General features: G+C 41.3%; 1 protein-coding gene across 1 annotated transcript in view; it reads left to right on the top strand.

Moving 5' to 3' along the window:
* Nucleotides 1–25774, top strand: part of TTC7A (tetratricopeptide repeat domain 7A) — a 176920-nt gene that overhangs the window by 129011 nt on the left and 22135 nt on the right. Inside the window, exons 18-19 of the mRNA XM_086628675.1 lie at nt 860–994; nt 13481–13683. Of these exons, the coding sequence (XP_086484801.1) occupies nt 860–994; nt 13481–13683 (338 nt within the window). The remainder of the gene's footprint in view (nt 1–859; nt 995–13480; nt 13684–25774) is intronic.

The raw sequence follows: 25774 nt of genomic DNA, 5'->3' as shown, positions 1-25774 counted from the left end.
CTCCAGAGAAAGGGTTTACCAATCTTAATGTCACATTAAACCTATGTGTATTAAAATATTTATTTCCCAAAGCTTTACAAAGCCAACTCTGAAATCTCATTTTGTGGCTTCTTTTTTTGTTACCATCCTCTTGATGTCCCTCTGCGAGGTCAGCTCACCGATATAATCCCACTTGCTGTACTGAAGAACGTGACCTGTCCATGCATTCTTCCTGGGAGTAGCTTTTGATGTGATGTTTAGTTTCCAGGGATGTGGGCGCCAAATACTTTATTCTTGCGTAAATGTTACAGCACATACTAAAGGTTAATATAGTCAAAGCACTGAGCTCTCTGCTCCCCAAGGTTAAATGAAAAACCACACTGCCTCTAAAACAGTGGAACGATATTGATGTCACTCGAAATGTGTGTGCTGTGTGATTGGTGCCAAGCTACTCTCTAATGCCCTACTAAGATTTTTACATTAATGGGCCCTATTTTGTAATTGGTTGGTGACAGCATGCTTATAAAACAGGTCACTAATAAGTATTCGTGGGAAATGTTTGATGGTAGAGTTCTGCTTTCCAAATGAACAAAATACAGTTGTTTCCTTGATGAATGCTAAGCAGACCTTTATAAAATTACTGTCTGTCTCTTAATTTGCTTGTTTGAGCTGTAGCCCTTGGGTAATTTAGTGGGTTTTTTTTCAGTAAATTAACCTTTTATAAAACATGGTTCTCCAGTTGGTCACACCAGAATTCAGTGGAGGTCTTATTACATAAAACTGATGCAGTGAGTAGAGAATCAGACCTGCTGCTTTAATGAGTCAAATAGACCAAAGAAGTATAAAATGCATTATCGTTTTTGTTTGTTTTGGTCCATAGGATCACAGCGAGCTTCTTCTCTTGCTGCATCAAGACTGGAACAGGCCATGTCCGAAATAACTATGCAGAACAGTGCAATGAAGCAAGGACCCATGCAGCTATGGACAGCTCTTGAACAAATTTGGCTACAAGCTGGTAAGGCCTGGACCACTTGGAATTCCTTTGTTCCTCCAGCGGTGAATGAGGTTACATAACTGTTAGCGGAGTAGTTGAAAATCTCCTTATTCCAGCAGAAAGTCTGCTTATCTACCCTAGCCACTTTTTAAAATACCACTTATTTGATTCAATATAACAAATAAAATACTGGAGTCGTGCTATTTTTTTTTTTTCAGCTCACTTCTATTTTTCCATAAAACACAGAAAACTTCAGTCATTGCTCAAATAAGCTTTTAAAAGAAGAGGGTAGGTAATTCTTCATTGACGAGTGGTGGTTGGTAGGAACAATTATTTTCATTCTCCTTTTCCTACATGCTTCCCTGTAATAAGACTAGGCAAACCATGTATTAAGTGTTATTTAAACTGGGAACTTTCCAATCTTTGCTGTGGTTTAAGTGAAAATTATTTGAAAGAGTTGTCTTCCACTCATTTTGTCCTTGACTGAATCTCCCAAGGACTCATAGGTTGCATGTCACTTTGAGACACTCATGCAGAGATGCAACAGCAGAGCACATAAAGGCAAAAGAGAACAGTGAGAAGGAACTCTGCCCAGAGGCGATCTCCAAACTCGTGAAGAGGTTTTATGTAGGACACTTGGTAAGGAACAGAGTTGCGCAGCACATTCTGCCATTTGCATTTCAGGACTGATAGAAAGAGTTCTGACCCTGCAATTTTGCCCTTAAGAGACACAGCTTTTCTTCTACAACTGGGCCCACAGTTGTGTACCTGAAATTACATTTGAGTGCTGCGATTGCTTCTTAGATGTGTCTGCTGCCGTTTGCAATGAACAAAAAAAAAGCAGAGCCCACTGGAACCTTGCTGATAATTCGCTATTCTGTATGCAGGAGAACCTTTCAAATTCTCATTTAGCTAATCTGTACAATTGACAATTCTTACATAAAACCTGGCAGTCTCGCCCTGCTTCTCAGCAAACATTTGTATAGCTGTTTTTGTGGTCCATTTCCTACCAATTAAACTTCAGTTGTGGTACAAAATATGTGACATTCTTTTTGTTACAATTTGATGAACTATTAAAGAATAAAAGGAGCTACCTTATGGAATACATCATCCTTTAAGTTAATCACATGTGTTCACTTAATGGCTTGTGTGTACGTAAATTTCAATGATGTGCTGTGGGCTTCAAAGTCACTAGCAAGATTTTGCTTTATTCAGTTTGTGCTCCTGATTTAAGACTGCAGAGGAGGCTGATGAGGAGGAAACAAAACAGAGTTTATTGTGATGAGAAGTCAGGTGTCTGTTGTCCATCATCCTGCAGATAGCTCTAGGCAGTTTACATTTTTGCTGCTGTGTGAAAAGACAAAAGCAACAAAGACCAAGTGCTTGCTGTGACCTAGCTGTGAATTGCTATGATTACTTTTCAATGTAAATCGAGTGCCTTTCTCAAAGGTGTTAATTAATTCTTTTAGAATTTATTTTTATAAGCTGTAACTTTTCTGTCCTATCCTTTTTTTTTACATGTTTTGGTTTATGCCTGCTTTTAACTCGACTTGAATCAGGATTGATATTCTGAAAATACATACTGTGACTGCTTTGTGATTTCATTACTCAAAGTTGGTTATTGTTATAGATGCATCTTAATGAGTTCTTGGTGAGATACTGCCCATTCTTTTCTCAGTAGTGGCGAAGTGCCTGCATTCTGGTATCCTGAGGGTTGAGGAGAGACGCAGGTGTTTTGGGGTAGTCTTTACTCTCTGCAGGGAAGGGCACAGTGCCTGAATAATTAGAGGACTTCTTTGAAGGGGGTGGTATCTTACACTGGGCTTAGTGAGTGGAACAGTCTTAGAAGGGTATCACTAACCATCACTAACTCTCTGTACTAGAATCTTTCCCATCTGGAAGGAGAGGAAAGGAGGAACAGGTATACTCATAAGAAGTTAATAACTTCCACAATAGAGGTATTTCATGAACAACAAACAGAAATATGTGGTTAAAAACAGTTGAGGTAGTCACATGCTTTTGCATTACAGCTTACCCTAAAATTAATAGCTGTGGAAAGCAACAGGCAATTAGTGTAACACTCTGCCTGCATCCGGAGTCCCTTGTATTCATGATAGAGCTGCACCAGTACACTGTAGATTTCTATCAGGCTTCACTTGGACTTGTCCTTTTTCAGTCAATGACTCATCTTGTGACTCTAGGCAAGTTGCCTAACTTTTTCATACCTCAATCTCCTATCTCTAAAGGGGAAAAAATGTAATCTGCCTTTGGGAAATGACTCGTGTATTATTGTTTTTGTTGTCATTAACGCTTTAACCTTTTTAGTGAGAATCATAAATCTTTAGATAAAAAATTACAACTTCCTAACCTCATACAACAGTAAATTTATAACGAAGCATCTGTCCTTTTCAGACACTAACAGGACGCAGCTGGCCATGTCTCTGTGTGTGGGTACGGATTCAGAGCGCCAGGCTGCAATCATGTCTGTGTTCCATTACCACCATTACAGTTCCTGTGCCTCTTCATATCCCGAGGCATGAAAACTAATGGTACCAACCAACTGATCTGGTTAGAGCTTTCTGCACTTAGTCTGGAAAGAGTTATACAAAACCAGCTATCCCACAGCTATGTGAGGCTGTCCTTACAGCCTTCCAGCAGCCAGGCCAGGCCACAAAGCCAGCACATAACACTTGCAAGGAAACCGTTAGTGGGTGGTGGCTATCAGATGGTGCTTGTGTAGGGGAATCGTTACGGTATTACCCTCCACCCGCAGCTGCAAGAGGAGTTCCTGCCTTGTGTGGAATCGTCCTCAGTCCCTTGCAGCTGGAGAGCCCTTGTTGCGCTCCTAACAGGTCTCACAATTAGTGCATGAGAATATGTGCATTCCTTTAACAGTGGCTGGAGGAGGGAGGCTGTCAACCCTGTGCAAATACTTAATCTCTTTTATCCTGTGATAAAGATACTTGTCTCACACATAAGAGAACATAGACTTAGTGGTTTTAAGTGTAATTTTTCTGGGTTTATGACCACCACAGTTACGGAGGCAAAATAATAAAGCAGCAGCTTTGGAAGTGCAGCTGCTAAATCCAAACGTGCTGCACTATAATGGATGCTGCACCTTGGCTTTCCCTGCAGCAATGCCTAGTGAACTTGGGCAAGCTAATTTTTTGTAGTTTCTTGAAAGCAACCAAAAAGCTACTTGGTGGATCTGTGGTCTCCAGAAAGAGTCCTCTTCTCTTGCACACATCCAGATAAAACTGTGAATTCTCAGTGTTAATTTTATCTCCAGCCATCTTTTGTAGGACCAGCTAGGAGCACAGTCATTTGCAGCAGAGAACTTTGCATATTTCTTCAGTGGGCTTTCATATCTTCCCGTTTTCCCTGCAGGTAGTCACAATTAGCTTTAGAAAAATATGAGGTCTTTTGTCCCCAAAGACTAGAGAGGTTATCCACTCAGTGCGGCAGGCATGCTTAGAGGAATACTAATAGGCATACTCTTTTTTTTTAAGTGTTCTGCAGCAAAGACTGTGATTAACACAGCTTGTCTGGTCCCTTTTAATAACAACGTCCCAGTCTTCTTGAAATGTAGTGGCTTCTTACAAGGAGAAAGTTGTCTCATTAGGCTTTAACATTAATAACCCTAAATATTATTCTTGGCCCCAAGTCTGAGAAACAGCTCCCTTCAGGGAGTACTCAGGAAGGATGCTGCAGTGCACATGCTGGTGTGGTGCAGCTCCAGGAGAGGTGGGCTTTATGCAATCCATATGCCTGTTTTTGCTCTGCTTTTCATGACTGAGAGCTTGAATTCAATTTTGAGAGGAGAGAAGGAACTTCCATGCCATTGGTAAAGCTTGTTAACTCCTTCCACCTCTTTTTGCAGGAAGAGCTGCAAGGAGAATCCTAGAGATTACTGGTAATAATATTGCTTGTGCTACCAACAGAAATGTGTGACCTAGGAACTATTTCTACCTCTTATTTCCTTTTTTAAATCATGTCAGTATTCCTCCTTTCTGTTTAGAAAATACAATCATGCTGTTTGGCTAAGGAAAACATACTTGAAATGGTTCAAATTTATGACCAAAATTTACCTTCATTCAACACTTAGAAGATCACTTTTGACTCAGAGATCAAAGCGTGTCAGTACTGGAAAGAAATAGTTTTAATAGTTTTAATCTCTCTAACTACCTGGAGTGATTTCTTATCTGAAGTATGTGTGATTATATTTCCAGGCAGTAATAATTGTATGCTCTATTTATATGGAGCATTTTAGAATGCTGCAAGCCACTTTTAATAAGAGCTCTGATATTCCAGCTCCTGTTGCTATATTATTTTAAGCTTTACTTCTAACTACAATGTCCACTTTGTTTGTCTTTACTAGTGCTTTATATCTGACAATTTAGCTTCTTGACTAACCCAATACTTTACCAAATATGGCCACTCACAGCAAAGTAGGTCTGGTAATTTGATCTAAGATTGGCTAAATGCCTGCTAAGCACAGTCTGTGAACCTCACCAGGTAGACCTAAGGCTAATTTAAAGGCACATTGAAAGAAAAATGACTAGGATAACTATTCCATGTACTCACAGTGAAGCTGGAGTGGGCTACCTGCTGTCTCAGTAACGTGCTAGAAGTTTACCCTAGGAAAAAAATATTAAAATGAACATGCCATGAACGAGAAATGTAAAGACAGCCAGTGTAGCAGAGAACAGTGAGCTAATGGAAAAACATCTGCTCCCCCGAGTTATGTACAGCAGGAACTTTTTTTTCCCCTCTGCACAGAACGCTTGTGATTTATTTATTATATTCTGTATGGGCCAATTCCTGGGAAAAAGCTGTTTTAGAGGAGATGGGCTTTGTTCCATGAGACTGTGTCATCGGGGCCAGTGGGCTGACATCTTCAACCCCAGCTGGCCCGCGGCCGCACAGCCGCACAGATGCCGCCCCAGCAGCAGCCAAGGGCACGGCCGGGCCCCCCCCTGCTGCCCCTCTGCTCACCCAGCACAGCTCGTGTTTGCTCAGCTTGCACATGGGTGTTTAAATGCTCTTCGTTCCCGAGCTTTTAGCGATCCTAAGCCCCCTCAAGTTATTAGCTCTGATATTAAAGGTGTTTATCACCTTTGAGAGACGTCTTTACTGACATTGCCAGAATAGCTGGGATTGGATGTTATCCCGTGGTACAGCACTGGTTGTTGAAGCAATTCTAATATTCTTCTGTATTTTTTATTAAAAAAAAAAAAAAAAGCTTTCAAATTTTAGGATTTCAAATTTAGAGCTTCCCTGTTCACTGCTTGAGTCCGTAAGAGCTGCTAATTTTTGTAGCTATTTTCAGTGACACAAAGCAATACGAAAAGATGGAGCCTGGCGAGGGGGAGCAGGAGGGAGCCCTTTATTACACAGCTATTACTGAAGAGAATAAAGTTGTACTGCAAAGACGGCTGCCCTGCAGTGTTTACTTACTAGGAGGGATTAGGAACACTTCACACTGGAGATAGAAATGCTAAAGCGAGCTGGTTTGGTCCCCTTTGAAATGTTACTAGTGAAGTTAAGAAGCCAGCAGTGGTTCTGCTAAGCCTCCTGGTTTAGCAAGCTCTGTCCTAGGCTTTTCTGGTGCAGACTGAGGATCACCAAATTCCCCATTTCTCTTCATCTGAATGTCCTCAGGGGAATATTAGGTTTTGATCTACACTCTCCAGCTTGGTTTACTGTATTTTCTATCAAAAACAAATTTAAAAAGTCAAAAGGATTCTTGGCCTTGTATCACTACTAGGCACTTTGGATTGCTTCCCCCATTCCTGAGGCTTCTGGATATTACTTATTGCTGGAGCAGGACATGAAATTCTGTGGATTGATAATCCGTTGGCATGAACAGCCTTCAAAGAGCACAAGAAGTTTCTCAAAACCAGGGACATGCAAATGTGCGCATGTGTGTGAACACTCACTTGTGGAGGATGCAGGGAGCAGCTAGCAATGCTCTCTGTTAAGCAGTCTGTAGATCCTTTGCTGAGAGATGGAGAGAAACCTGTTGCACTGCCTGTGGTACCCAGAGAATGGCAGAGGATACCAAATCCCAAGCACAAGTACAGGCTTCGCGGAGAATGGAGAGGAGCCCGGAGGAAAAGGACTTGGGAGTGCTGGTGGATGAGAAGCTCAACATGAGCCGGCAATGTGCACTGGCAGCCCAGAAAGCCAGCCGTATCCTGGGCTGCATCAAAAGGAGTGTGACCAGCAGGTCGAGGGAGGTGATTCTCCCCCTCTACTCTGCTCTCATGAGACCCCACCTGGAATACTGCGTTCAGCTCTGGAGTCCCCAGCACAAGAAGGACATGGAGCTGCTGGAGCGAGTCCAGAGGAGAGCCACGAAGATGATCAGATGGCTGGAGCACCTCTGGTATGAAGACAGGCTGAGAGAGTTGGGGCTGTTCAGCCTGGAGAAGAGAAGGCTCTGGGGTGATCTTATAGCAGCTTTCCAGTACTTAAAGGGGGCTGCAGGAAAAGCTGGAGAGGGACTTTTTCCAAGGGCATGTAGTGACAGGACAAAGGGCAATGGCTTTAAACTGAAAGAGGGGAGATTTAGATTGGATATAAGGAAGAAATTTTGCCCTCAGAGGGTGATGAGGTACTGGAACAGGTTGCCCAGAGAAGTTGTAGATGCCCCATCCCTGGAAGTGTTGAAGGCCAGGTTGGATGAGGCTGGTGTAGTGGAGGGTTTCTCTGCCCACGGCAGGGGGTTGGAACTAGATGATCTTTGAGGTCCCTTCCAACCCTAACCATTCTATGAGTCTATGAAATACTAGCATTTCCTTGACTGCTCAGTAACTTTGGGACAAGTGATAATGTGAACACAGTTGTGAAGGAGGCAGAACTTTTATTCATACCAGAGACAGAAAATAGGAATTTATGCTTGAATAGGCTGGAATATGAAGACTTAGAAGACCTTTCTTTGACTGTAGCCAGTAATATGTGTTTTGAGAGAGGATCCAAGAGAACTCTGAAGGTGCCTTTCCAACAGAAGCATTTTTATGTCATTCTTACCAGTGGTGGCCTTATTACCTAGAAGATAGTGGCTTGCTTCTCCCAGCTGGGAAAGAGCTGTTTCCTCACCAGTGAGCAGGGCCCCACTTCACATAAAGAAACCAGCTATCTTGTAGCATTTCAAGTAATGTTTTGACTGTGCCATTTATAGAAGGTAGCTTGTGATAATTCTGTTTTGCTTCCAGAAATTTTCACTCTAATGCTGCAATGTAAATAAGCTTAGTGGCCATTTCAGCCCCTGTGAGACCCGAAGCTTAGAAATTTAAAGCAGATCACTGGACTCCAGCTACCTACCAGTTTGCATGCAAAAACAGCCTTTGAGGATGTAAATCGGCCGCCTTATTCAGAAGAGCAAGCAGCTGAGCTCAAGTGGATGAGAATATGTGGCAGCTTCTCCTCTCCTTCATTTCTGTATCAAAGGTTTGCACCAAATGAAATTATTGCAGTCAGGGTACAACTTAAGGAATCTTCCATCTAATCTGCCCACAAACTGTCAAGCTGCTGTGTGCAGGGTGTTGTCATAGTATGAAACAATGACTAAACGTCACCTGCCAGAAAGGAAAGGCAGTGGGGGAACCCTCTGTCATAGTAATAGCTGTGTATTCACTGCTGAAAGCAGAGCTGTCTCAGAGGAGTGGGTCTTTCCAGCTGGCTAAGGGTTGCTGCAGTAGCAAGCATTAATAGCTCCTGAAGGCAGATGATGTGTAACAGAAGTCACCTCCCTGAACGTCTTCGTAGATGCTCTCGCTTTCTTAAAGTGTGAAGGGCTGCTCCCCTCTGTACCGTCCTGCTGGTCATCTGGCTGCATTGCGCTGGCCGTGTCACTGTGCAGTAAGGTTTTCAGGGTGGACGAAAGTAGACAAGTGCTTTAGATCGAACAAGCACCCACAAGCGAGTGATGTGGAGCAGCCTGCTTGTGGGAGTTAAGTACTGCGTCTTGGATAACACTGAACATGATTTGCAAGGAATGAAAACTTAACTCTTGGGTTGTTCACATTGCAGAAATGCATTTTAAATCCATTTGACTTTTTGACCAGAATTACAGTTGCTGCTGCTTCTGTGGTGATGAGCACAATAACTCTTGACACTGCTTTGAAACACTTAGGAAACAGGGAATAGAGTCAGTGTTCAAGGTGATGTCAGGCAGCTCTGTTCCTCTGGCTCGCACTGTGATGCAGACATGACTAGATTACACTGTTGTTACTCCTCTGATGGACTCCCTAAAAGAGGTCTGTCAGATAATTTATCTTGGAGATGAGAAAAGGAGCCTCACTGCAGGAGACCCAGCTGTGTCAGTGTTCTGGGAAGTGCTGTCAGTCTGTGCATTTGTTACTGGTCTTTGGAGAGCAAGTAGATGATATGCTTCTGGCAATTCGGGCTTGATTAAGGATCTTCACTGTAGATGAGCTTAAATGCTAGCAGAAACAGCTGGAAGAACTAGGAGCTTATATTAGGAGTTAATGATAATCTGAGTGGAGATGCATGTTACTCTCAGGGACTGGGCCCATCATTAAGATCTGGTGTATCAGTGGAAGTCTAGTTGCAAGTCAAGACAGAGGTGGCCATAGTCGCAAGAGAAGACAACAGTTGTTTGGAAGAATATCAGAGTAGGCTGGACAGTTCCTCAAGAGAACACGGATGGGAAGCATAAGGTGGATATGGGAATGAAGTGAATCAAGCTAGGCTGGACACTGGAGTCAGCTGGATAGCTGCTTGTGGTCTCAGTGGGTGCAGGCTCAAGCTTCAGTTAGTGAATGAAAGAGGACAGTGCATGATTCGTCCTGTCTTTGCCCGTCCATGCAGTGCACTGTCTCAGCCCATCCCTATAGGTAAAACTGCTGAATTAGTTCCTAATAATAATTCACACTCAGAGTTTCTAGCATTACTCCAGAAGTGCTAATAGAAGAGGTGATACATCCAGGATGATCATCTTTCTTTGCTCAGTGGCATTGAGAGCCTTTGGTGGTACTTAGTTCAAAACAGAACGTAAATTTGTTAAAGTTTTTATGAAGATGGTGTTAAATAGAACAAGAGGAAATGGGTGTTAATAGAACAAGAGGAAATGGGTGTTAATAGAACAAGAGGAAATGGGTATAAGCTTAGTCAGGGGAGATTCAGGTTGGATGTTAGGAAGTATTTCTTCTCTGAAAGGGTTGTCAGCCACTGGAATAGGCTGCCCAGGGAGGTGGTTGAGTCCCCATCCCTGGATGTGTTTAAGAATAGGGTGGATGATCTACTTAGCGATATGGTTTAATGGGGATTAGGGATGGTTGGACTCGATGATCTCTAAGGTCTTTTCCAACCTAGAAATCTATGAATCTATGAATCTATGAAATGAGATAGAGTAAAGGAAGCTTGCAAATGTGACCTTTGGATTCAAAGCTGTGAAGAACGTCAGTATCAAGAACAATGTAGTCAATAGTTGGAGGTTCATAAATGGTTTCTCTGAAGCATTGAACCTTCCACATAAGAATTACAGATCTTCTCTACATGTGTCAGCCTAAGGAGATACCCTCTTCTTTGGAGTGGAATCAGCTGCCACATCTCTATAAACAGAACCTCATCGCGAGGGCTGCTAATTTGGTTAGATGTTTATTTACAGCATGATTAGGTGGTATGAGGAGATATGCTGAATAATCCAGTGGACAGGAAGCTGCTAACCCAGGTAACGCAAAGGCAAGTGTTTCAGTACTCTCGGTTCCATTGAGGAGGCAGTAATGTTACCATGACAAATCTAATGAGTCCTTGTTTATTTGGGGTTTGATTTCTGCCTGTAGCTGTGTTTTTATTCCATGTTGCGTAAGCGTATCTTGTTAATCTGTAAATAAAATGAGTATGTAATAGAAGTGAAAAATGAGTTTACAGAAAACACATTTTAATGCAGGCCTAAACGATTTCCCTTAATGTCTATTTTTAGCTGGGTGGGTGCACTCCTTTCCTTTCGTAACCCAAAGGCACCTCTCTCATTCTTTTTTTATGCAAATTAAGCCTCCCCCACCATTAAATCATTTTTTCTTGACTATTGAGCCTGCAAAGAAATGGACTGAACTTTAATATGCTACATTACCATACCATAAAATACAATTTGTAGATCTTATTTAGATTCTGTGTTGCTGCAGTTCCTCTAAATAATTGTTATTACTGAAGAAGATTTACAGGCACCGTTGAAAGAAAAAAAAAAAAGCGCTCTCCATTTTGTATGCATTGAAACACCGCTGTGCATGATTTCGCATCTAAACCCCCTTGCTCCTGGTTCTTCTCTGCAATGAAACAAGTCACGTTATGCTGTTAGTTGCTAATAGAGCTTTAACATGGCACTATCCAGAACTTCTGCTGACTTCAAATAGTGCCAGGATTTCACCCCTTCTTTTGTGCCCTAAGTTTGTGCTAACTTTGCAAATGAAGGGTTTATCTTCAGTCTGTGAATTGTCGCTTAGCACATCCCCATCCTCATTATTGCCACATGCAGCATGCACGGTGTCAGCTGCTATGAAGCACTTAGCAGGAAAATGCTCTGTTCCTTGGGAAGTGCAAGTAAAATATTGTCCTCCCACAAACTTTTGAATAAGGCTGCGCGCATATTCAGCTAGACAAGGTACATGGCCTTGCTTTCTGTTCTTATAGATAGCTGCAGCCTCTTGGAGCCAAGGTAAGGGATGCATGCTGAGATTTTATAATGATTAACCAGAAAAATGTATATGAATCACTCCTAAAGAGTATAGCTCTTACAAGGAACTGATATTTTGCTCGTGTTGACAGCCTTGGAGAATGACATTTATCTGTAGCACAACCTAGGGAGGGCTAAGATATGTTGGAGTATTTTCTTGATGATGTCTCACCTTTCTAGAAGGACCGCTTCAGAAAGTGGAAGTGTTCAGCCATGTTGTCATTTCAGTACATGATCGTTTTCAGTGTGCCAATAGAAGTGCTATTCGTGATCCCAGTCTCATGTCAGATAGGCTAAGGAGGAGCCTTTCTGTGGTCAAGCAGTACTGTCCTTGAGATGCTCTCCGGCTCACCTCTACCCAGCAAGCTCCATGTCAGCATGCCAACCGCTCACAGTCAGCTAGGTCTCCCAGCATTTCGAAACTGGCAGAGTTTCAAAGCTATTTAAGAAGAATTTTCAGGCTAATTTCCCCCCTCACAGAGACTTCCTGAGAATATTCGCTACCTTTAAAAGTCAAGGCATTTAAGGTTGTATCTAATTTCAGAATTATTTATCTAAATCTGGAGCCTGAATTAATCATTTTAAATTAGACTCCTGAACTGTCAATACTTACTGCATTACCACATCAGGGTTGTTTTTTTTTTTTAAAAAAAAAAAAATACTTTGAGCTTTTGCAGTGATAACATGTAGAACACGAACAGGTTATGGACCAAAGAGCAATGACTGCTGTATGAAGAGAGAATACGTACATCCATATATACATACATATATCTAAACCCACCATTTTCCTTTTCAGCTACATGTGGCAGTGAAAATTGAGTATCACTTTCCAAGTCTTTTGCAAGGATTTAATGCATAATAAATCTATAATTAAAATATTTCAGTTGGAAGATACCTACAATGATCATCTAGTCCAACACAACGATCATCTAGTCCAATGATGATCTAATCTAAATCCTGAGAAATGTTGAAGTTTAACCATGAGATATGTTATGAAATTTGTTTAGCATGAGAAATTATTTAACAGATTGACAGTCAAGCACATTAGTATGCCTGTTAAATTTTTGTTTTCCTAAGAAAACCACTAAGTTGGTGATAGTTGAAGAAAGTAAATGACTGAGCAGTCTCTTTCAAGAGCTCTCTTGTTTTTCTGTGGAGTACGTATGGGGAAGTAAATGTGTGAATACTCAATATAAACAAGTCCCTATGATAAAAACCTTTTGATTTTAATAGTCTCTGAAAAGTTGAGACACAGCTGTCTCATAAACTAGATAAATAAGCAGAGAGAAACACTTTTTATCATGTTTAAAATGTGGAAATACTCTTTCAAATTAGTTATCTAATGTCCAGCTCAGCCAGATGTATCCTATTACTCTGACATGTTTGAAGTTCTCAGTAGACAGTGATCACGTACTCTGTTCTTTTTTCCCCCATGTTATTTGGAAATACATATGATTGCTCCAAGTGGCTACCAGCCCTGCTTCCTTAGGGCTCGGTTCAGCACTGTTTCATTCCTGATTGAGGATCCTTAAGGCTATCCTGTCAGGACAACACCTAAAGATGTCCATGAACATCTGTATAGAGTCCTTAGCATTAAAAAAAGATCCATTCAGTGAGTCTACTTGTGATAGTAAGCACTAACCACAGTAGTAAACACTGTGCAGGATCATGGCTTCATGTTTTAATATGCTTAAGGAAAATGATATATAATGAATGTGAAGAAAAGTCTCTGACATATTTCAACTAATGGTAGGGTGTTTTTTGTTTGTGTTTTTTGTTTTTTTTTTTTCTTTTGTTTTGTTTTTTAGCTGAACTCTTCATGGAACAACAGCATCTCAAAGAAGCAGGCTTTTGTATCCAGGAGGCAGCTAGTCTTTTCCCCACATCTCATGCTGTACTGTACATGCGTGGGAGGCTTGCAGAGATGAAAGGCAATTTGGAGGAGGCTAGGCAATTGTATGATGAAGCGCTTACGGTGAATCCAGCTGGAGTGGAAATTATGCACAGCCTGGTGAGTTTGCAGGGGCTCAGCTCCATTATAGTATTTATGTTCCTGATTAACTGTAATAAGATGGGAGAGGGCTCATGCTTGCTCTGGATGGCATTGTCTTCCTAATCGTGAGAGCAAGTGACTGTTCCAAGAATATGTTGGGTAGCTTGAACCTCTATTTTAAGACTGGATTGAATGTTTTTAACTAATTAGGACTTCTGTCAAAAGTAAACATTTTAATTGACAAAGGCTGATAGTTTTGGAAGTCAATTCACTGCTCTGTCTTTGCTGCTTTTCCTACTAACTTACGTATTTTAAATAAGCAGTATACTGATCTTTGAAAGATCTGAACTAAATAGCTATGCAATATAGATATACAGAGGGTTTGTAAACCGTGGGCTCGAGTCTTATGTCTACTCGAATCATGATAGACTATGAGCTTACGATAAAATTCATTTGTTATTATCTTAAGATGTGGCTTAACGCCAACCTTGTGTAGGGGCAGTGGCTCCACATTTGTGGGGTTTTGTGGTAACACTCTTATCCAGCAAGTATTTTTTCTGTTCCACCATCCGTAAAACAAACATGTTTGCAAACAGAGGGCCTAGACTTTAATAAGAATAGCAATAATACAAGAAGCTTTGTGGAAGACCAAAACCCACTTCTCTTACGAAATCGGAACAGTGAATCATATTTCATCAATGGTGTGTCTTGTTAACTGTAGCCCTTTCTAGGTCTCTTTGGGGTTTTAGAAGTCTTTCTTGACTAATTTGATTTTTACAGGAATTCTATATCCATGTGACTGCTTTGTGTCTTTGCTAGCAAATTTGTATTTCCTGGCATAGATTTGGTCCTGATGAGACTTGCAGGCAGCTCCAAAACTGAAGGGGTACCAGTGCACAAGAGGACAAACTGAAAGTGAAGTTATAATTGAGAGAAAATAGTAGAACCTACAGGCAAGGGGTGAGATATTTGGTAATAATGAATGTTCAGTGCAAAACCAGCAAATGAATATCTGGTGCATATGTCAGGAGAAGGTAACAAAACAGCTATGCACATGTCAGGCTTATATGGGGCAACAAAATTACTTTGTTGCTGCGATCCAAACTTTACAAAATCAGTTGGTAAAAACCTGGCAAGATAGAATGACGTTCTTTGCTCAGTTAGTGTCCTGATTTCAGACAATTCACTGATACCAGAGCAGTCATCAAGTTACATGCCAACATGATACTAATAGCTTTCATTTTTATCTTATTTTATAGACAGAACCACATACTGTGTCTTCCCATTTCAGTTGCTTGCAATTTTCTGAAACTATAATCATTTGGAATAAAAATCTGAGAGGCACATCTGCTCTGGCCCAGTTTACTTTGGAAAATGTCACGTAATGTGGCTTAACTGTTTCTGAAAATTGGGCTAAAGAAGAGACCTTAAAGGCTTCTGTGACATCTTCTTTACTGTGCTTTAGCGTCTCCAGGTTTTGTCAGGAATGGGTAGTCTTTGAAACATAGTAATGTGCTTTTTACCATCCCTAAGAAAATCCTTCCTAGGTTATCCAAGTTATAAACTTTAAAAAACATATTTTATACATGCTAAGTATATACACATTTCTGAAACCTCTTAAGGAGTCTGTGAATGCTCATTCCCCTGAAATCCCAGTAAGCTCCATCATTCTCTTAGTCAAGGGATGGCAGTAAAATTTAGGAGAGGTGAAAAAGACAGTGAGATGAGGCATTTGGGGACAGAGAGTCAGTCCATAAGCAAATACGAAAGAGAAACTCAATGACAAAGTGAGAGAAATAAGGACAGATAGAAAATAAGATACAATAAGATAGTTAACACTGGATGAGACTGGACAGATAAGAAGAATGAGACTGGGTTAAGGAACCAGGCTGAGACACATGGGTTGAGGGTTGGGCATGTTGGAAAGGATGAATTAAAGGGATCAGTCTTACGAGGGAAACAAAGGAGCATGGACCTGTAAGAGTACTTGTATTTCATAGCCTTCAACTCCTTAAAATTCTGAAGCTTCCCATCCTAGTGCGAGCAAATATCAGTGAAAATCACTTGCTTAAGTGTGTGCCTTGTCTCCTTTAGCTTGGCCGTGCTGGCAGCCTGTGGTTTACACCTGTTAGCTAAGATAGCAAAGGTCTGGTTTATCCCTGCTGATATGAATCATGGCAGTAGTTATAGCATGGCACATAATGGCATTCCTTTGTATGCTTTTCCAAAAGCTAGGAAATTGCACATAACAAGTTAGAAGCATCTGATGAGCACTATAGAAAAGCCTGCAAAGAAATTAATCACTCTGCCTTCAGAACAGAGCTGGAATAATGTGCAGTAAACAAGACTTTTAGGGCTATGCATCAATCGAAAAGGGCAAAAATAAAATATTGAATGGCTGCTAGCTAAGTGATTTTTGTCCTGTATACTGAATGAGACACTGTCCCCATGGAGAACTTAAGACTGCGTTTATGCAATTGAGGATACAATGTAACAAGTGGTAAATTCTGCATCTCCTCGAGGCCATCAGAAGAAGACTGGATGCCTTTCTGAAATGTACATATTACCCAAGTACTAGCTGTAATGTTATTGAAAATACAAGTTCTTGAGCACACTATGTTCAGTCCCCTACCAGAGGGAAATCTATGTCTTGGATTACGCAAGAGACCAAACTAGATTATCAGCTAGTTCCAAGTGGCTTGAAACTATGCAAGACACATACACAGGCAGCCGAAATTAAATTCACACATACTGTTTCAGTGCTGGTCTCTCCAAACATTTGAGTACATAGTTTTCCTGCTGTAGTAATACTGTTGTGGATGCGTAATGATTTAGGGAAAGAGGATCTGGATATGAGAATTACTGTTTGACTTAGTGCAATTTCCATCCAACTGACCTAGTCCACTTTAAGGGAAAACTCTGCTCTAGACAGTGCTGATTCTCCCTGGTGTATCAGCATCAATTAGCAAAGTAGTCATTTCTCTTCCCCTGGGCTCTCAGAACTGGGTCGTCAAAGCTATATTTGGAAAATTCCAACCTGAAGAGCATTGCTGGCTTTAAATGAAGGGCACAGATCTAGCAATGAATGAGTTTATTGAGTGTCAATAACTTCACTTTTACACAGGGTAGACTCACCACCAAAATAAATACAAGCTCTTTCTCAGCGTAGCTGAAAATGGTTGTGTTTCACTGTGACTGCTGGGTCTTTACAATAGCTGTCAAATCAGTGTGCTTTCCATAGAAAGCACGCTGCTGCATGGAAGAGCAGCACTGTGCAGCAGGACTGCAGTGCTGAGTGCACCTGATGAGGTGGGTAGCACGCTCTGCTTCCTCGCAGAGGGCTGTTGGCACTCAGTGTCCAATAACGTGGTTAGGAAACCACAGCCACCTTGAAAATGCGACATAGTCCTGCTGCTTCTTGCTAGCGCTTGCAGTTTGTAAGTGATGCCACAAGATCCTTAAGCCTGTATTAAGAATCCATCAATGGCCTTTACAAAGTAAACACTACTGGCTAATACCTACTCTCAGGAAACACATTTGTTGAGGAGTTCTGTTTTCATTTGGAAAAAAACACATAGAATCAGTTTTTGGGGCTATCAGGAGAGTACTTAATGTACCAAAGTACTCCTGGTGAGGTGTGGGGCTGCTTCTTTTGTTGAACAACTGTTTGCTGTTAGAAGCCATTAGCTTGGCTTGGCCCTTAGAAACTGTACATCCTGTAAGATCACAGCTCTCTTTAGGAAGTATAACTTGCTAGTTTTTTTTTCCCTACATTTCTCTTCATTCTGTCTCACATGTTTCTGTCTTCCATCCCTTTACTAGAACAGCCCTGTTCTTTCTTTGCTTTTGCAGGCTCCTTCTGGGGCCTGCTTGCGAGACCATAGAGCACTTCTCCCTCCTAGGGGAGCTGATGGAGTTTCCATTGAGTAGGTATCTTCACTGGTCCAGAAACAAGAGCTTAGCCCATATTCCCTTGTCTTATACTGTGACTAGTCAGCCATGCCAGATGCTAATCTCTGACTGCACATTTCTAAACCAAATAACTACGGCTTACTTCTCTCCGTATGTACCAGATTTGGTTATGTAACATCATGATATACACAGCTTTGGGATGGTGATAACAAAACTGACATGTGCCCAACCAATTCAGAAAATACCACATAAGCAGGGGCAGATCCTTGTAAAGCGATATGCAAGTCCACCTACCTGTATGTCACTGGAGAAGGACATTGGAATTTGCTAGTTCCCAGCTGCAGTACATTCAGTACCGTTCTCCCTTTTGATTCATCGGAGAACAATGTCGTTGCCAGCATGTTGGATTTGAATCCTAAAGCTCCATATGTAATATTGCAAGATAAAAAAAATACTGAGATATTCAGAAGACTCCTGCCCAGCATGCACCTCTCAGTACTTTGTCAAGTTATAGCAATTCTCAACATGTTTTAGTTCATGGAAGAAGAAAGAGAATGGTGTATTTAAAAGGGAAGGAAACGGGCCCCCTTGTGTCCATCACTCTGCCAGATTTAATGAAAACAACAAAAAAATACCGTCAAAACAAAGAAAAAAAAATTGCTTGACTCATATTGAGTCTTATTGATTGCAGTGGAAGATTGTAATGATTTCTCACTTCTCTTGAAGGCTGGGACAAGGATGATAAGGTTGTTACCAGAATGCCATGTAGCTGTCTGCACTGCCTCATCCCTATGCTTGATAGAGAAACAAAGGGAAATATGTATTGGGGTTTGTTTGGTGAGTTTTTGTGAAGGGTAAAATGGAAAGCAGTCTTCGTAACGTCTTTCTGTGTTGTGTTCTGACCATATAAACGAGTGGAAAACATAATCTAGTGAAAACGTGTTTGATTTGTGCCATAATCAAGTCAAATAGAGTGTACAGGTAACACTGGTTGTGCTAATGATGAGAGTTGTGCATTTTCTTAGAGAGACTGTCGTCTGTACCAGAAAACGTAAGATCGGTAGCCACGCAGAAGGGCTTTACAGTTGTATAGTACCCTCCAACTGAAGTGGGAAAAAGAAACTTGCTTCTCATCTGAGTTTAAGTTACCTAAGCCAGGCCAACAAATTGACTGCGAGCCTTGTTTTCTGAGGTTAGTATAGATTTTGGCCTTTCCCCAGGAAGGCCTGGTTATTTTTTGGAAAAGTTCCTATGGTAAACGCACTTTGGGGAACTATCAGCCATATAGCAGAATCATGGAATGGTTGAGATTGGAAGGGATCTTGGCAGATGATGTAGTCCAAGCCCCTGCTGAAGCAGGTTCAGCTAGAGCAGGGTACCCAGGACCATGTCCAGCTTGAGTTTGAACATCTCCAAGGATGGAGACTCTACAACCTCTCCAGGCAACCTCTTCCAGTGTTTGATCACTCTTAACAATAAACGTAGAATTTCTTGTGTTTTGGTTTCTGCTCTTTGAGTCACTGGATGCCACTGAGAAGAGTCTGACTCCATCTTCTACACCTTATTATCAGATATTTAACCTTCATAAGATCCCGCCTGAGACTTCACTTCTACAGGCTGAACAGTCGCAGTTCTCTCAGCTTCTGCTTGTATGACAGATGCTCCAGTCCTTTAACCATCTCACTGGCCTCTCTCCAGTATGTCCATGTCCTCTTTGTACTGGGGAGCCCAGAACTGGACTACTGTGACACAGTAGTGCAGGTGTGGCCTCACTAGTGCTGAGCAGAGGGAAAGGATCACCTCCCTTGACCTTCTGGCAACACTTGCTAATGGAGCCCAGGATACCATTAGCTGCCTTTGCTGCAAAACACTGCTGGCTTATGGCCAGCTTGTTGTCCACCAGGTCCTTTCATGCAAAGTTGCTTTCCATTCAGTCATCCCCCCAAAAGTCAATCTGAAGCTAATACCAGGAATTTTTTCTGCAAGTAGATACTAAACGTAACATTGGCATGACTGTACTAGGTCAGACCAGAGTTTCAACTAGTCCTTCTCTCCAACAGCAGCATAAGGAGGTGCCTAGGAAAGAATGAGAGCGAGACAGGCATATATGGTACTTTCTGAGGTTATGACTTAGCTCAGGAACATCCTGAAGTAGATATAGATTCTACTTGCTTAGTAATTCACAGTGGGTTTCTCCTTCGTGAACTTGTTGTGAGCCTGTGTTGCTTTTAACATTCACAATACCCTTCAGCAAGGAGACCTGCAGGTCTGCTTTCTGATGTACAAAGAACTGCTAAATTTCGTATGTTCTTGATGCAGCTCTTCCTAGCCACACTGATGCACCTTGTTCTTATTTTGGAAGACACACCACTGGTTCTTATTCATCCCCCTCTCTTTACCAATTTTATAGACATCTATCACCAAACCAGTCCTATTCCTTTCTTTATTGCCATTGCGCCTCTCTGAACTTTGTACAGTTCTTTTTCAGATGAGAAGGCTAGAATAAATAATGCACTTACAGAAAAATCATCTAAGCTTCAAAGGCAGTGATGTAGACTCAGTGTTAAAAAAACCTCACTGTCCTGTGGTCTTTTACTCATATAATTATTACCTATATACATTTTCATACAAATACAGCATTCTATTTCAAATGTTTTGTGTTAACCTGATCTCGTTATCACAGCTCCGTTTCCGTCTCCTTGTGTCCATAGGGACCAGATATTTTTCTGCACGGTCAGCATCTCTAGTGAATGCATGGTGATTTATAGTAGCAGTGAGTAGTGTAACGGTGTTGTCTCGGGTCCTTACAGAGATGGCAGTGTCCTGGTCTGTGAATACAACACAGCCAGGAAGCATGCAGTTCTAGTCTTTGACATATATTCTTCATTCTTCTTGCCAGAGACATCCTTTTAGCTGGTGGAACACAAATTTCTTTCTGCTAGTAATGCTAGAAGCTGAAGAGCTTGATTGAGAACAGGTTTTTGTGCAGATGATGTTCCTTTTGCCTGAGATAAGTACATTGCTTTTGATTAGATTTGAGTGTTTAAAAACTATACGATGCTTTGTTTAAATCTTCTGCCCTTAATTGTTCAGTTGGATGCACGGGCTGAATAAAAAGAAGGAGCCTTTACAAAGTCTTGGACTGTTTAATTTGACCTTCATTGTGTACTTAGGATGCAATTTCATGTTCATTTTAGTAGAAGAGTCAACCTATTGTCTCCAGACTCGCATTTGGTAGCATCAGGATAATTTGAAGACTACAGTTTCCACTGATTAGAACATGGAAATGAATTATTTCTGTTCATTTATTTCATTTTACCTCACAGTATGGTGCATGCATCCTTGTTTTCGAAGGCATCCATTCACATAATAAAAACATGGCTTGATTGCTTAATATTTTCAAGGATGACATGCGTTACTTCCTTGGGGATTTGTTTCATACTGCCATGAAGTAATCATGTAAATCACGGGGCAGATTCTCAGCATGGGTAAATTATCATAGCTCCATCATACCAAGGTCTGTATGTCTTGTAAGGTAGCTAGGACCCTAATTAAAAGCATTTTTACCTTGAAAGCTGAAGTTAGAATGTGTTCCGTGCTTAAATGTGGGAACAAAAGAGCATAGTTTTCACATTAATAGAGTTATTTGTCATCTAAGCAGCTGCTTTATGTCTGTAGTGTATCCAGTTTGTTTGCTATTTTGTAGATAAGCACGCTGTGGTCTGTTTCCATTTTCTGGTGACATTTCTTGCTCAGTTTTTTGTATTTGTATACAGAGAGTTGAACATCACAATTAAAATGCACCCTCCTGTAGTTAGGACAACTGTGCATTTATCCTAAGTGTAATTAGGTGGATAATTGTACCCAGAGACACAGTGAGTGACCTGTGTTTATCTGTTCTGGGGATATTTCTTCCTAGCTGCGTTTGATGCCCCCCTTACTCTTGTTTTGGCAAAGGTGATAAACAGAGTTAGGGACTGGGTAATTTTGGTTAAGTGGACAGTTGTACTACTTTTGTGATACTAAGAATGTTTTTCATTATCACAGCTACTATGTAAACAAATACTTAAAGGGAATATTTGAGAAATTGCGGTCATAAGAACTTGAATTTCAGTAGACAATGACAGCAAAATTAATTTCTAACTGTTCTTTGTCATACAAAACAATTGAAGCTTTACTAGTACACTCTTTTTAAAGGATTTTTTCCTTAAATACATACATCGAGTTCATTACTTTAAATATTTTTGGATGATATCAGATGCATTTATTATTTATATTTATTACCCATAATTTCTGTATGTAAAACCTGCTTCAGGAGAGGGTCATTTTAAGGTTTTGATTTATGTATTCACTATAGTTTTTAATTACATTGTGTCTGTGTGATCCTAGGTCAGTGTGACTTCTGAGTTACAATATAGTAAAATTTGTAGAAATAGAAAAATAAAAACCAACATTGCAGATTAAAGTACTTAAGATACAATGTATGCCAGGTTCTCCAAACCTGAGAAGCATAAGCTGTGTTATTAGGCCTTTTGTGGGGGGGATGCTGACAAAGAGGCAATCTCTTGGCATTTTAGATAGGGTGAGGTAGGCCACCCAAAGCAAATGTATGAGAGCGAGCGAGCTGCTCTTCCCAAACTCGGCATCGTTTCATGGTATTCCTCAAAACCCTTCAGGCTAAGGCTTTGCTACTGTTGTGCAACAGGGTGGGTCCTTCCTCTTCCAGAGGGCAAGAACTGCAACTCAAGTCATTTTCCATGGAAGGCAATTCACTGACAGGGCTGGAGAGGAGGTGGAGCCCTGGCTCGTGCCATCCCTGGCACGGCCAGCTCTGCCGCGCTTTCAGCTGTGATTGTGTCACACTTTAAACCTCCGTGAAACAGGGATGAAGCTACTAATCTGCTTCATCTGGGGTTTGTGGAGCTTAATTAATATCTGTGCATACTTTCAGATGACAGGCGCTCTGTAAGCGCAAAATCTTATTTATTCTAATTATATATCTTGATGCCTACGGTGCTTTATTCATTTGGGCTTTTGGACCACACGTTATTTCGGGCAAAGCGCTGCAACTGTTCAGCACAAATGACGCGCTTTACAGCTCTGAGTTCCCTTATGTCCCTAAACGTTAGTAGTGATGAAAACATTATTGCAGTGGGAGTGGGATTTAGGAGGCAGATCTGGGAACTATTTCTTCCTCTCGTAAGGATTTGTTTTCATTAGAGGAGCCTGCCTTGTCTGCGTGTTGTGCCTTGCCCTCCGTCGTATTGATAAATTGTTACAGCGGTGCTGTGAAGGACAGAGTAAACAGAGGCAAATGTGAATGTGAGGACTTTCTAGCACAGCCCTCTTCCTGAGGATAAGATATGACAACGCCTGCAAAAAATAGCTTTTTGCAGCGGGGGGAGGGAGGGTGCTTCCTTTCTCTGACAGTGAATGTGTCCTCCTGCTCTGCAAATTCAGTGCAAGCAGAACATCTTTGTACCAGTGCAGTTCTGCAGTTTCCCGTGGTGAGAAGGGGGTTGGATTTTCAAGAGAGAGATGACAGACCTAAAGGTAGATAAAGAATTCAAGTAGACAGTCATTACAAGCCTTTCCAAAAACGGAGCAACCTTGAACAAAGTGCCTCTTTTTTTTTTTTTTTTAATTTTTTCCTTTCTTAATTGAGTAAGTAATAGTGACAGTCAACAGGAGATTCTAGCAACCCAAAGGAAGACCAGTGACGTCTTCTGTGATGCAGCCTGGAGAGCTACAGACTCTGCGACTCTCAGATCTGCCTAATATGGAGCGTACAAGAAAACACTGGAAGGATGAATTTGCTAAGTCCTAGGCTCCAACAGGATATTTTTGGACTACTCTGATAGTACAAAACACTTAAACAGTTTAGCCCACCCCGTAAAATTTCCCTCAATGTGGGGAAATCCCTATATGCTGTTAACAATTTTTCTCCTGTTCAATGCACTGCGTTTCTCCAGTACATGGTGATATATAGGTGTGTAAGAGAGAAGGGGAGGGAAAAGAATTGGAAGGGATGTAGAACAAACTGCAAAAAGCACAGACTGCTGCTTACTTTGAAATACAGAGGTAGAGCATTGACCACTCATAGTTAAAATCACTTCTTTTCTCTTCCATTAGCTGTTCAACAGGTTGTTTCTTCCTTTTCTGTCCTTCTCTGCCTTGCAGATTTCTGCAGGAGATGAGCCCAACCTTGATTTGCTCCAGAAGGTTCTCTCGATGCTATTTATTTGCTATTTTATCCAAAAGTAAAAATTCAGTGAGTGTAGATTCGCTACAAAGAATCTGAAAGTGCACTTAGGTCAGAAGCTTGTTCCAGTGGTGTTGAAGGAGTGTCTGAAAACAATGGAACAAACAATCCAGGACCAAGAAATTGGGAGGAACTCCTCAGCACTTTGGGAAATTCGACTCCTGAGGCAGGAACTTAATACAGGTTTCCTGTTTGTTCTTTGTGACGTCTAAACTTGTGCATTTTTTACGTGTTGAAAACACTTCTCTTGCTCCTTTCCTCTCGTCCTTCCCCATGCTTCTATAAAGCTCCAGTCCATCAAGGAGCTGCTCTTTAGTATTGCTAACGTGACTTTTGCCTATGTTGAATTGGAAAGTGCTCAAGAGAGAGAAGCCCCAGCTGGAAAAGAGCAGGGAAAAAAATCCCAAACCACCTATGATGGTTAAGGATGGGCAAAAAAGAGCTTGACTTGTCAGGGTAGCAGAACAAAGACTGAGAAGGGATACATTTTCTCTCTGCACATATGGAAACAAGTAGCAAATGCTGTTAGGAGAGAAAAGCTGAATCAACTAAAGGATGCAGGTTTATCCGCTATAAATTGGCACTGGAGATTGAAGAGGGTTCCCAGCCATTAGTGCAGAGAGGTTTTGGAGCAGCCTTCCAGGATGAGATGTGGGAAGAACAATCTTGACTCCTCTTATGCTGGAGCTGAATCAATTTACGAGGAAGGGAAGGGGCAACCCCAAAGGTCTGTGTAAATAGGACGTAACCAGACCCAAAACAGCGCTTGCCCGTTCTGGCATGCAGGCTACGCTGCCCAGTGACTGTATTCATACTGTCCTCACATGTGACCTGAAACTGAGTGTCCAGCTAAAAATGTCTTGCAGGCCCACCTGCAGTCCTGCCTTCCTGTTTCCTTTTTCTGTTGAAGAACTTCTATTCCTAGAAGCATTTTGTAATTACATTGAGTTTTATTTTTTTTTAAATTAGATGTGGAGTTTGAATGGTAGGTAGTAGGGTTTCCCTGGAACACAGCCCTGACCTCCATTTTTTGTATACATTTTTAGTGAGTTGTCAAGTGGCTTGTGTGTATCATGGAATGGAATGATGGATGTAGCTGGACCCAGGAGAGTTGCATTGAAGTTCTCTTAAAAATAAGCAGCATTGTGGCAGCTCAGCTCTATTGACAATAACGTCAAGTCAGGTTTAATTGCATAGTTCCTTATTGAATGAATCCACCCTGTAGGAAACAGTACGACCTTCCTGTGTGTGCACAAGACAAAAAATCAATGTTAATCCCTTGGGAGGAAAAGTATAAGATTAATGGAACAGTTGAGTGAGTCTAATGAGAATCAGATGGCAAGAATGTTAATTTGGAAGGAGATACTTGTATGAGCTGTCTGAAGGTATAACGCCGTAGTTTCCATATATCACCAAATGCCATGTATTCTCCTTAGATACGTATCTGAGAGATGTAATTTAATGGATTTGCAACTCTTCTGTATGGCTTCCTGACAGAACAACAGGGCATTTTCAAGCTAATCACCTTTCAGTGGGGAGATTTATGGCCAGTGTAGTTAGCTGAGCCTCTCCTCCATCAGGAAGGACGCAGACTGGAGACAGTCGTTGGGCGCAGCATACCAACTGGGTGCTGCTTAATCAGAAACAGGCTTGAGCATCTCTGTCTTGTGGTTGCTTTCTGGAGTCATGCAGTTCACTGGCATTGTCAAATATAATGTTTGCCTAAATCGGTCCTCATTACCAGTATTTTCGGAAGCCAGTTAAGTAGTAATTTTTCTGTTATGCTTTACTTAATAGCCATCAGCTTTGTAAGAAATAAACGAAACAATGGGCTTTTATACCTCCTCTTCACTTCTGAAAGTCTGAGGTGACAATTCCATTTTAAGTGGTAGGTGAAAACATTGCCTAGTTCTCAGCCTTTAGCTTCAGTAGATG

This window comes from Tauraco erythrolophus, chromosome 2 (assembly GCF_009769465.1).
Source record: "Tauraco erythrolophus isolate bTauEry1 chromosome 2, bTauEry1.pri, whole genome shotgun sequence".
Classification (NCBI taxonomy): domain Eukaryota; kingdom Metazoa; phylum Chordata; class Aves; order Musophagiformes; family Musophagidae; genus Tauraco; species Tauraco erythrolophus.
The sequence above is the reverse complement of the archived record's forward strand: the minus strand, read 5'-3'. Positions and strand labels throughout refer to the sequence as shown.